The 13,292-nt window shown below is 45.1% G+C and overlaps 1 protein-coding gene across 1 annotated transcript in view; it reads right to left on the reverse strand.

Annotated features, from left to right (window-relative positions):
• Positions 1 to 7,283: 7,283 nt before the first annotated feature.
• UNC13B (unc-13 homolog B) overlaps positions 7,284 to 13,292 on the reverse strand; it is a 206,604-nt gene continuing 200,595 nt past the window's right edge. Inside the window, exons 38-40 of the mRNA XM_059492372.1 lie at positions 11,675 to 11,767; positions 10,471 to 10,630; positions 7,284 to 9,267 (exon numbers count right to left, since the gene is read on the reverse strand). Of these exons, the coding sequence (XP_059348355.1) occupies positions 8,982 to 9,267; positions 10,471 to 10,630; positions 11,675 to 11,767 (539 nt within the window). The 3' untranslated portion in view covers positions 7,284 to 8,981. The remainder of the gene's footprint in view (positions 9,268 to 10,470; positions 10,631 to 11,674; positions 11,768 to 13,292) is intronic.

A 13,292-nucleotide genomic window follows, 5' to 3' on the forward strand; every position in this document is an offset into this window, starting at 1 on the left:
TCCCACCAGTTACCTGTCCATCATTGTAACCCCCTTCATTTCGAGAATTTTCTATGTCAATCATCCCTTACTTAACATATGATTTGTCCCCTGAGCCTTCTCCCTCCTTTGGGCCATTCTTATTGGTCCAGTTGTGTCCCTCGCTCCTCCCCTGGGCTTCATTCATTGGTCCCTCGTGGCTCCTCATGTCACGCCCTTCCCCTTCATAACTGCCTCCCCAAAGGTTTTTCCCTGACGCCGTTACTGGCCTTGCCTGGGTGAGGCAAGTGCCTCAACATGTACACATGTGTCTGCTCCTTCCTTCCTTCCTTTGCCTCAGTGCTTTGCAGTCCTGCTGTCACCTGCATCACCACACAGCAGACGGAGACACTATTCAGGGGTTCTCGCGGAGAACCTGGGAGTGCTGGGATTCGTGGTCTCCGCCGGTCACTCTGGGAGTGGCCAGCCGGCCCGTCAGCTCCTGTGGCTGCGGGACGAGACTGCATGTTACGTGGTATTCATTGGTCTTTCACTATGTGCTTATATTATTTGACACAAAGTGTTTTCTATTGTACTGAAATAATCCATGTTGCACTTGCAGACTTCTTGTCACTTTGCTGGCTGCCAAAAACCATCGCTCTTCTTTCCCAGAGCACGAGTGCTCTGATTCTCAGTGTCTTTTGCAGCACACAAAATGTGCAAAGGAATCAGCTCAGGCATCTCACAAACTTGCTACTGCTCAGTGTTAGGCAGGGTTGTGGTAGCAGAGGTCCCCAGGTGAGAATGACAGATGTCCCCAGGGTCTGGATTGGAGAAGCACATTTCACCTGCGTGCTCTTGTGCCCCTCTCTGACTTGCACGCGTTTAGGACAGAGGAATTTGCAAAGGCAGTTGGAGTGGTTCTGGTTTTCTCCTTCCTCATAAATCATCATGGCTTTTTGAGATTTTAAGCTTGCTGAATTGATGCTGGAGAGTTTCCTTGGTGTTTTGGTGTGAGGCAGTTCCTGGGGACCCTGCTGGGTGTAAAACCTCTTCTGTTGTCATAGTGACTGAGGGACAGGTTTCAAAGGGAACCTGGTGTTGTCCCTTCTGTCACATGCTCTTGGTCAGGAAGAAGGTGGGCAAGGACAGGCAGATGGAAAAAATGTCCCACGAAAGGACTTCGCATCAGACGTCGCCCCCAGAGAAAGAAACAGCCCGAAACAGAAAACGAGGAGTAGAATATACTGTGATATGGTCACCAGAAGTTCAGAGGGCTCAAATTCCCCTGATCCACAGGAAAGGATCACTTCCATGTTACACTTCTGCTAACACTTGACGCGTGGAACTGAAGGCAGAGAGGATCTACGCATGTGTGAAGGTGCAGCTCTTGTCCAAAATATATGCAATATCCAAGTGACTTCTTCTGATTTTTGCAGGTGATTTGAGCAGCATTTCAGGCTTTAGAAGTCTTGAAGAACAGTAAAAGGAAGGATGGAAAAGAAAGTGGAGATGCAACATGGCTTTGGCAGAGCTAGAATGTGCAGAAGCAGCTTAATCCTGGCTCTGATCAGTGATTTTTCTACACTAACCTGTTCAAAGTGTACATTTCTGAAAATTGGCTCCATTATTTCTGATGGGAGCAGTGGCTGCTTGCAGGAATAAATACATGATGGTAAAAGGCATTCAGTGTCATTTGTGAGCCAGCTGAATCTTCCCACACATTGTGGGTGAGCAAACTTAATTTCTAGGTACATATCTGAAAGCTCAAATCTAGATGAACTCAAAAAATCCCCATTGAACACAATGGGAAAAGGGAAATCCTGATGAAAGGATTATGGGGTGGCATAATAGAAATGTGCAGAGAAATATTAGAAGTCTACAAAGGCAGGGAGTGATAATGAACAGTACTTCTTAAAGCTAGGGGAAGGTGGTGCTAGAGGTTGTACATTAGAGAAACAAAAAGGAGTTATGCACATGGGACTGGAAATGGAGAGAAACTGCTTATGAGCAAAAACCCAGCCCTTGTCTGTTGCAGCAGAACAAAGTCTAGTGAAGATGACAGTGTTACCCAAGGAGACTTTACTGTGATAAAAAACACTGGTGCAAGAACAAATATTTCTACATTGGACGTAATACCAGGCAACAACTGAGAAGATAAAATACCAGAAAAATGAGATCCTGAAAAAAATCCTCCAGCATCCACACTCCTAGTTTAAAAGAGGGCTCTGAGGAATTATGTACCACAGCCCCCAGGAAGGGCTCAGACCCATGGCAAATGCTCCACCAAGCTCCAGGGAATACTGCCAGCCTCATCAGGCTATTGCAGATGTTCACAGAGCTGTGTCCAGAGACTTCTCGTGAAGGGAGGAAATGAGAGCATAAGAGCAGAAAAGGAGGAAGCTGACACGTCTGGAGGAAATCCCATTTCAGCCTGACCTATCCACTGCCATTTCACTGCCCACTCCCTCCCTGATGCTGTCCAGAAACTCAATCCCACATTTCAAGTGCTGTCTGCCTTCTCGGTGTCTATGCTGGTCATTCCCAGCCTACTTATCTCCATCCATCAATTTGCTAATCTCTTCCAGGAAGGCTGATAAACCACCCTTCCCACTCCTGCCCTTGGGTCCCTGCTCTCATCCATCACACATCCAGAAACACAACATCCTTTCCTATATGGACCTTTTATCCTCACCATGTGCTCACACAACCACACATCATCCCTCTGAGACTGGTTATCTCCCTCCTCCAGCAAAGTTTTCTGATGATGTCACAGACCCAAGTTAGCCACAGCTTTGAAGGTGATTTCCCAAAGATCAAAAAGTCTCTGAAATCCAAAACCCAGGCTTGTTTTCTTTTTCCCTATTCATACAAAATTATTTAATATTTTAAAATATTAGAAGTCTAGAAATGAAAGTATTGTCAAAAGATCTCAACCATTCACCAGTTCTCATCAGAGTGAGCTCTTTTTTTCTCAGCCTGACTTCCCAAGCTGCAGCAACCTCTTCAACTTCCTCTTTTGGGATCCTACGAAAGGTCTCTGTGTCTCTGGGAAGGTCTGACACCATCTCTGCACCTCCGAGCAGCTTGACAACACCCTCTGATGAAAAATGAAAGTGCGTTTTGCTCTTAAACTCTGATCCTCAAAAGGCTTCCTCCTGGAAGCTGGTCCACATTTTGCATGGTGGATGCTGTTCTGTCCTAATATTCCTGGTCCTCACAGCTCAGAAATGATCCTTTAAATGGGAAGGGCTCAAAGAAGGACAAAGACTATCAAAGGACACTGCCACCCTAAAAGAGCAATGGCTGGGTTGAGTAAGATAGAGATCTACAATATCTCCATTGCCAGGAGGACAAGCACTTTAGCTTCTCTTTGAAAAAAATAACAGAGGATGCCACATTAATTTGTTGGAATCATGTGCAAAATAAAAGATAGGTCATGTTCTAGAAGAACTTGTAAATCCATGGAACTGCACTAAGAGGGATAGGAAACAGATAGTTTAGACTTTATTGGAGAGGAATAATGGAGTTAGGAACAGCTCTGTTGTTAAAAATCACCAGCAGCACGAAGAACATCTGAAGGAAACCTCATTAAGTTTATCTTGTCCTTTCTTTTCTCTGGACAGCTGCTCTGGACAGTACCCACTTTTAGAGGCAAGGTTCATAGTCTGAAACCAGTCACAGGTCTCACAGAAAGCTTCTGGGCAAGAACTGTGAGAACACTGGCAGAATTCGCCTACCTGCTTCGAGCATGCAGTTCTCACCTCCTTCCTGTGCTGCTGAAAATTGGTGTCTCTGCATTCTGCAGATGATTCCTGCATGGAACAACTGGCCATTTACCACTCCCTGTCATCTTTGCCACAGTGCTCCTGGAACAGTCTTTTCCAGCTAAAGGCAGCCATTTCTACCCCAGGTACACCAGCATATAGATACTCACAAAATAAGTATTCTATCTGGTCATTTATTCATTATTACATATATTATGCCTACAGTGCATGTCCTACATCTAGCTATTATTTTGAGGAATGGTCAAAGACATTCATGTGCACACCACAGTATTGTTGCCATAGGTAGCAGCAGAAGCCTGGTTGTAAACTGCAAAGCTTTTCAGGCAGAAAGGAAATCTTCAAAGCATCACAATAACTGTGAACCCAAGAAATGAAGCAAGATGAGCCAACAATTTTAGGTAAACATGTTACAAAGAAATGCTTGTGGAAACTGATGCTATGATTAAAAAATCTCTCAAGCTTGGATGGCAACAGAAGTGGTAGACTAGTGGATAAACAGTACCTTCAGCAGAGTTGGGTGCTGGGCTTTGTTGTTGTGAAAGCCAGGCCTCTTTGCCCTGTCCAGGCCCATTCTCAATGGTTACAGGCAACCCTTTTTTCCTTTAAATTGCTTTGTATTGGTCTCTCTCCACTGCAGCACCTGCTGAAGTGATGACAAGCAGGAATTCTGATGAGTTAAAACCTGTGAACCACCTGACCAGGTATTGAATTAGGGCTTTAAAGTCATGCTTTAAAATACACACCTTTCAGGACATGCCATCAACTTCAGCAACTTCCCCATGACAAAGGCAAGACCTTGAGTTGCACTTAAGTTAGCTGAATTATGTAATAGCTGTAGGACCATAGAATAATTTTAGTAGGAAAAGACCTCTAAGATCATCAAATCCAACTATTAACCCAGCATTGCCAACTCCACTATTAAATGATGTCCCCAAGGGCCAAATCTACACATCTTTTAAATACCTTCAGGGGTGTTCACTTCACCATGTCCCTGGACAGCCTGTTCCTGTGCTTGTCAACCCTTTCAGTGACAAAATTTTTTCTTAGTATCCAATCTAAACCTTCCTGGGGCAACCTGATGCCATTCCCTTGTTACTGATTACCTGGGAGAAGAGACTGACCTCCACCTGCCTACATTCTCCTTTCAGGTTTGTAGAGAGGCATAAAGTCTTCCCTTGAGCCTGTTTTTCTCCAGGTAAACACCCCCAGCTCCCTCAGATGCTCCTCACAGGACTTGTGCTCCAGACCCTTCCCCAGCTCCTTGCCCTTCTCTGGACTCACTCCAGCACCTCCAAGTCTTTCCTGTAATAAGTGGCCCAAAACTGAGCCCAGGATTTGAGGTGTGGCCTCACCAGTGCCCGGCACAGAGGGGCAGTCACTGCCCTGTTCCTGCTGCCCACACCATTGCTGATACTTTCAGGATGTCCTTGGCCTCCTTGGCCCCCGGCACCCCCAGCTCATGTTCAGCCACTGCTGACCAGCACCCCCAGGGCCTTTCCCACTCAGCAGCTTTCCAGCCACTGTCCCAGCTGGAGCTGCAGGGGCTGCTGTGACCCAGGGACAGGAGCCAGCACTTGGCCTGGTTGAACCTCACACAACTGGCCCTGGCCCGTGGATCCAGCCTGTGCAGAGCCCCCCTGCCCTCCAGTGGATCAGCACTCACACCCAGCTTGGTGCCATCTGCAAACTGCCTGAGGGGGCACTTGATTCCCTTACCCAGATCATCAATAAAGATAAACAGGACTGGGCCAGCACTGATATATGGGGACACCTCTGGTGACCAGCAGCAACTGGATGCAGCACCATGCACCACCACTCCCTGGGCCTGGCCATCCAAGCAGAGAACAGTGAGTAGCCATGAGCAGCCAGATTTTTCCAAGAGATGCTGTGGGAGATGGTGTCGAAGGCTTGGCTGAAGTCCAAGCAGACACATTCCCAGCCTTTCCCTCACCCACCACATGGGTCACCTTGTCACAGGAGGTGGTCAGGTGGGTCAAGCAGGACCTGCCTTTCACAAACCCATCCTGGCTGGGCCTGATCCCCTGGTTTCCTGTGTGTGTCCATGATGGCACTCAGGCTGCTCTGCCCCATGACCTCCATGGCACTGAGGCCAGGCTGCCAGGCCTGTGGTTCCCTGGATCTTTCTTTTGGCCCTGCTGGTAGATGGGCTCTGTTTCTGCCAAGCTCCACTCAGCTGGAGCCTCTCTGGTGAGCCAGGGCTGCTGGTAAATGATGGGAGAGGTCTGGTGAGCACTTCCACCAACCCCCTCAGGGCCCTTGGGTGGATCCCATCTGCCCCACAGACCGGTGTGCATCCAAGTGCTGCAGCAGGTCACTGACCATTTATTTCCCTTTGGATCACGGGGGCTTCCTTCTGCTCCCCATCCCTGTCTTCCAGCTCACAGGGCTGTGTACCCCCAGAACAACTGGGGTTACTATTACAGACTGAGGCAAAGAAGGCATAAAGCACCTCAGCCTCTCTTATCCTTTGTTGCTATGTTTCTCACCACACCCAATATAGGATGGAGCTTGTCCTTAGCCCTCCTTTTGTTGCTCATCTATTTGTAGAAACTGTTTTATATGGCAGTAGCCAGAAAAAGTCCTAGTTGGGCTCTGGCCCTTTCAATGCTATCCCTGCATAATCCTACAATTACAAGTCCTTGCTGTTGTCCCAAGCTGGCACTTCTTCCAGAGGTCAGAAATTTCCCTTCCTTCTCCAAGTTCCAGCCCAAGTTCTCTGTTCAGCCAGGCTGCTCTGCTTCCCTGGTGGCTCATCTTTTGGCAAATGGAGATGCCCTACTCCTGCGCCTTCTGTCTGAAGATTTACTTCTTAAAGAATATCCAATGTTCCCTGATTCCTTTGCTCTTCAGGACTGCCTCCCAAGTGACTCTGTTGCTAAGCATATGCTAACCAAGGAAAAAAATGGCATTTCAGATCACAGAAATTCAGAGACCCACGTTATCATGAAATATGAGTCTCCAAGTTATCTGACCTTGTCTGCTGCAAATTGGCAGAATCCCCAAAAAATGAGGAGGGGGAGCAGTTTACTTGACATCAAGAAGGCTTATGCTTTCATCTCTTGTGCATGCCATCTAAAGAGTATTAATGTTCATAAGAGGCTGAAAGTTATGAATCAAGTTTGGTATATAATTATTTTTCTTCATCTACTATTTGCAAAGTATCCAACTGCCTTGTCTGAGCCTTTCCATTCAGCACCTTCAGGAGACGATCCTGAGTACAAAGGAAGTGTAACTTAAAGGCCAGACAAGAGAAAAAAAGTAAGTAAGCTATTTTTCATGCTTTTCCATGATGTCTTGGAGTATTATCAGAAGCCAAGGACTTCACGGAAAGATGTCCCAGACAGAGGCACCATGGAGGAGGGGGGAACTGTCTGACTCATACTCCTTGCTAGGCATCTAAAGCACTAAAGAAATCTACATGCTAAACCTGAGTAATTTCCAAAGATGCAGCAGTGGCTCTGCCCTCCATGGTTTGGGAAACCCAATCACAGTTACACTCCAACAGACAAGTCCAAATGCTGCTAAAAGAGTTTATTAAAGACCATACTAACAGTTCTCATAACAATGGCACGTACAATGATTCAAAATCATGACAAATAGTGTGGAGTTTTGAAGAGCATTATTATAACACACCATGGACAAGAACAAAGCAGATGTGCTGTCTCAGAACTCTACAAGCAGGCCCATGAAATACAGGAGTCACATCATACAGCTACACAAGTGTCAGAGAAAATAGAAAGGAAAAAAAAGTCATTCAATATGCAGTCCTTGAATTTATTGACAGTATTACAGTACTTTATGGGCAAGGACTGGCTTGTTCCAGCTGCACTTTCCAGAGCACAAGGGCAGCTGGAAAAGCAAAAATATCCCCAATAAAAACCCTCCAACAAACATGCCTCAGGTGCAATCACCATTCCAGACCTTCCTGCTCACTAATTTTCAGTCAGAAATTCTGACCTCCCTGCAATTACTTTGCTCAGGACAGTGTTTTGTTTTTTTAACTAAACAAAAGCAGGATGCTTCTTTAAGACAGTGCAAAAATATTTCAATGGTATTGTCAATGGTATTATAAGATTAATGACAATCAGCATGGATCAACCACAGCACGGCCAACAGCGTCTCCAAGATCAGAAGCAAACAGACGTGCTGCCCTTGACCAGCACTCCAGACTGAAGGCTTGCAGAGGGGAGGTGTGTTCCTCCCTCCCAAGCAAGCCATCATTTCTGGGTTCATAGTGAGGAATGGTCTTAGCTACTCCAGGGTAATAAAATGCTACAGAAAGCCTGCAATATTAAATTATCCAATCCTCTGTCAAGCACTAACAAAAGAATATTGAAGTGGAAAAAGCGCATAGCAGCCATGTGATTTGTAATGGCTCTAACTCTACAATTCTAATGCCGATCCCTTCCTGACCGTGTCGGTCACGGCAGCTCGAGCGTGCCTTGCGGAGCCGAGCAGCTTACAGCACTCCCACGGCCATCAGGGACTCCCAGCAGCACGTGGGGATTTGTATTCTCCGAGACACACCAGCTAATTACAGCTGCAGCCTGCTCCTGCTGCGCTGCCTTTGCAGCTTTTGGCTACGAGATCTCAGGCCCCACCCCGGGCTTGCGGCCCTGGTCTGGCCTGTGCTCACAGCAGCACATCCGTGGAGGTACATTCACTCGGTGTGCATCTTCAGAGCATCTGCAGCCTCTTCTTCTTTAAGATGTTGAGGTGAATGTATATCACGTTGGCATAATCTGTGTCAGAAGATCCCCAGGCAGCTCCACAGTACGTGTATTCAATGAGAGATAACTGTGCTTTGTCAAACCCCTCAAATCATCTCCTCCCAATTTCCACACAGTTGTGTTTGCATCGTAGTGTGATTACGCAGAACCTTTTTAATGCCTGCCACATTCAGAGGATAAAATCACAGTGCTGCATATCAACAAAACCCAGCAATTCCAGCCTCCAATATAAAATAATTTATATACACAAAGCAGAATTTACATCTTAAATAAGAAGAGATTGTCTCATTCTCTACGGTGTCTTACCCAGCTACTAAAAAATAAATAATTCACATCAGATTGATGGATTTGTTTCCTATACAGCACACGTGCGCTATCGGAGCTGACAAAGACAACATGAAAAAACCTTTTGCAATTAATAAAAGAATTGTTGAACACTTGCACATATTGGCACAAGGCAGAAGAGGAAAGAGAACAGCTCAGCTCAGGTGCCTTCCTCTGTGGAGCGGGACTCAGATTTCAGCTTCACAAATTCCTTGGCAACTTCATCATTGGTTCTCTGAGAGAGAATCCTCAGGATTGTGAGTCCAGTCTCATCCATGTGAATCCTGCGCCCGAGGGGGCACCAGCAAGCACAGCTTCCTTTGTCTGCTATGTCTCTGAGCTGCATCACTGCTATCCCCAGAACCCGGTCCTCCCGGGCAAAGCAGTAATCCTTCACACAGACTTGGAGCTCGTAGGCATCAGGACCATCTTCATTCCCCAGGATGCTGAAAAACACACACAAATTCACTTACAGTGTCTGGACTGCAAAAACAAAGGTGCCAGCACCTGACTGGAGGGCTGTGGTAAGTCACAGGAAACTCCTTTCTACAGAAAACCCTGGTCAGAGGGAGAGAAGTAAAACCTGCAGCATGTGGGCATTTTTGCTGATTTATAGCAGATAAAGAAAACATGGTTACTGAAGAAGAAAAAAAACAAGGAACCCCTTTCAAGCTGCCTTTGCAACTTGTGTGTTTGTGTGTGTGTTAAACTGTGAAACGAGAGGAGTGGGAAACATTAAAGCCATGCTAATCGATTTTCAACTCAGATGACTTTAAACATTTCTGCTTCTGCTAAGGATGGGTTCATTTCAGAATTACTATTTTAATTAGATGAAGTTTTTGTTAAAGATTCAGGACCTTCCATTAATGTGAAAGCTAACAAAAATAAATCCCCAACCCTTCTGATGTTTCTAAAATTAAAAGAATAAAAGGAAGAAAATCTCTTCACTTAGAGGAAGCTTGCTTTTCTTCAGAGAACGGAACAATTATATGAACACCCCTTTCTCTCCCTTCTCCCCCAGATGTTTATAGCCTTTTGCTGGTCAGTTCTCATCATCTCATTTTTATATGTACAGCTGAGAGAGTTCAAGCCTGCAGCTCCTTCTGTTAAGCCTCCCAAGAAGGAATATGTCCTTGTAGTAATGAAAGAAAATGAAATAAGAAGAGATCAATACTCAACACTGAGAAACACAGCAATTTTAGCAGTGCAACTTGCTACCAGTTCCAAGGGCTGTATCCTTGGAAACAAGTTCCGAAAGCATGTCCCACAGGTCAAGTTGGGATAAAAACGCACATTAAGATTAAGAAATAAATAAAAATGAACTTTTAGCCTCAACTCTACCAATAAAAAATACGAAGTTCATTAAAATGACAGAGTACAGTAAAATGTGTTCATAGGGCACACACAGAGCATTTCAGAAGGTGGCCAAAGGACACTGCTGGTATAGAACAAACCTCTGCGTCCCACCCTCAGAAAAAAAACTTCCATAATCCAGCTTTTCTGCCAAGACATCAAAGACAGCACCAAGCTACTGGTTCATGTTCTCTTCTTGGCCCTGTGCAGACGGTCTGGGGACACTGGACAACCCTATCTGTCCCTCTGCATCTGCACTTGCCATGCCAGATCCTCAGGATATTTTTGAGACTTACAAATGAAACGTTTCATTGTATTTTGGAGCCCAGTTGTTGCTCTTTGACTTGGTTGTGAACTTCCTCTTCTTGTCACTCTGGTGGGGCCCAATCATGGTGATCTCAACAAATGGACGGAACATGCCAGACGTCTGCCACTTCAGGTCATTGGCTGCCACAACTGCAAAAGAGAGTCACAACCTGGTTCACAGCAAATACTCATTTGTATTTTTTGCTCTGGACATCCTTCGGCTCTGCTCTGCTTTCAGTTTCTTGTTTCTATCTCAAAACATGACAGTGTCACAACACATATGGGCAGGACTTTTTTGTAATGCAAGGACATGCTTTTTTGATCTAGGTAAAGTTCTATGAAGGGAATTTAATGTGTGCATTAGTATGTAACTTCTGCCATACAGATTGTCAAGAAATAAACCCAAGAAAACAGGCATTCCTCCAGCTCCGGGCAGGCTGCCCTGTTCCATGCTTACATCACCATTATGTCTGGGATAAGAAAAAAAGGGGCATTTTGGAGGCCAATATTAAAGTCTCTGTTGAAAAGGAAAATGGGATTGCAGGTAAGAAAAACAAAGCCCATGAGCTGCGTGTGGTTTCAGGATCCAGAATTATTAGCTTTTAATTCTCATTCTATCTCAGGTCACTGCAGGGAGCAGACTGAAGCAGAGGAAATAGCTCTGAATACCAGCTTTTGCACTTCAGTGTAGATTTAACCAGAAGAGAGGCCCAAAGAACTGTTTATATAAATCTTCAGAGGAAATTGAAGTAGTTAAGTATGCTGTATTCAAGTGAAGGAGACGAAGGAGGAAAAGGAACCCTGGGATGAATCACTGCTTTGGTTGTTTCCAGAGTGGCTGTTCAGGGACCAGTGTGGCCTTCAGGACTGGGGAGAGGAGCCTCTGAGCTCTCAGGGCGTACACTGAGCAGTTTCGCAAGATCAGCCTGCCCCACAGACTAAACTGTGGCGCCTGGCGAGAGCCACCATCTGATTTTTGTTTACTCACATACATCACTGCCAATAAACAACCGGGCTGTGCGCTGCCATGTCACCAGCTGGACAAGCTCATTTGCTGTTTCCCTACATGTCCCTGATGTGAAACAGAGAAAACAATCCTGGCCTGCGATCCCACGAGCTAACACAGAAATGTCCTGACTGCCAGCTGGAGATTGGCCCCGTGGAGCCCGAGCAGCAGCACGTGCTCTGCCGTACCTTTCACCGTGACCTTGTGCTCCCCGGTTCCTGGGTGGGTGTACAGGTCGATCTGGATGGACACTTCTCCCACGGGATCATCCACACCAGAGCCTGTTGGGAGGAAATGGACACCCCCCCATGCACACATGGATTACCGGTCATTGGCACAGGTCTTTATGGCCTCAGGAAGACAATGTGGTGTTTTCACAGCACATCTCCCAGAGCCAGCTTTTCAGTCAGCCCCGAGAATGTCACAGTAGTGCAAGATAACATCAGGCTCACATGCCTAACACACATAAACACCAACACTTCTTCCGGGTCCACCAAAGATTGTATCCTATTGAGAACAGCAGTGAAGGCTTTTAAAGAATTTAAAAGACCTCAACAGTGGACCATCATGGGGAGCAAGGATTTTTCAGAGGTTCCTGCCAAGCTACTGTGTATACATGCAGGCATTCCAGTGGTGGACATTGGCATTCTTGTCTGCTCAGGGAAGAAGGGAGGACGAAAAAAATCAACAAGAACAGAAAAAGAAGAAGAGGACATCACACAACAGAGGAAATATAGGCAAAAAAAAAATATAGGTATTAGTGATTTGCACAGAGCCATAATGCAGTCTCACCCTACAAGAACCTTCCTGCATGTTGTACATCATCTACAAGTTGTCATCCTGACTGTTTATCTGTTTCCCTCTGGCAGATGATGAGAACCCCTTCTTTGTTGTGCATCAAAAATGATGAGAGAGAAGCACTCACAATTTGCATACTTATTTCTCTTTATCAATTAGCCAGGGAGAAAACAAGATGTAGTTTCAGAGGGAAAAGATAACATGTTCATAAAAGAGGGAGATCTCATGAACATTACAATTCATACATTATGATTTTTTTCAACTTTTAAACTTTTAATCATAATTATCATCATGTAATATATGGAAATGACATTTATTCTGGGTAATAAAGTTAAGATGTCATGTAAATTACAGAAAATGACTGCTTTGCAAAATGAAAATCAAGTTTTGAAAAGAGAGTGAGATTTTTCTGACTTTCTCTTTGATAACTGCCTGACCTCAGGTTGACAATTAGCAATGCTGTTGTAATTGAGATATCTAGAGGGTAATTGAGTACCTATGAATAGCAGTTGTTCTGTCAAATTTGAGGGTAAGATACATCACTAAGTGAAAAACTGGTCTGTTTGAAATTCTAGCTAAGGAGATTGAAGGATATCATTACACAAACATTTTGATTAGACTGATCTAACAAGTCAACTTTCACAAGAATGGTCTGCAGCAGCAAAAACCACTCATTTAAAAACCAAGAGGTTGAGTGCCAACCAGTGCAATTCTCTGAGGAAAACTATATGCCACAGAACTGTAGGCAGTGAAAGTCAGATTAATATACCAGTAAAAACATCTGAGCAACCAAAACAGAACCTCAAATTATTACCTCGGGGTAGGTTCTCATTCTTGACCTGAGTACATTAAATAATCTTCAGGGTGCAACAAATATGGTCTTGAACATACTGTTTCCTCCCCGCTTAGAAGGGCAATATTGCTTTTTTTCTGTGTATAAGCACAGAGTTTAAAAATTGGTAGGCTTAATTATTGACCTGATCCATCTGCTGGTGTGGGTCTGTCACT

This window comes from Ammospiza nelsoni, chromosome Z (assembly GCF_027579445.1).
Source record: "Ammospiza nelsoni isolate bAmmNel1 chromosome Z, bAmmNel1.pri, whole genome shotgun sequence".
In the NCBI taxonomy this organism is placed as follows: domain Eukaryota; kingdom Metazoa; phylum Chordata; class Aves; order Passeriformes; family Passerellidae; genus Ammospiza; species Ammospiza nelsoni.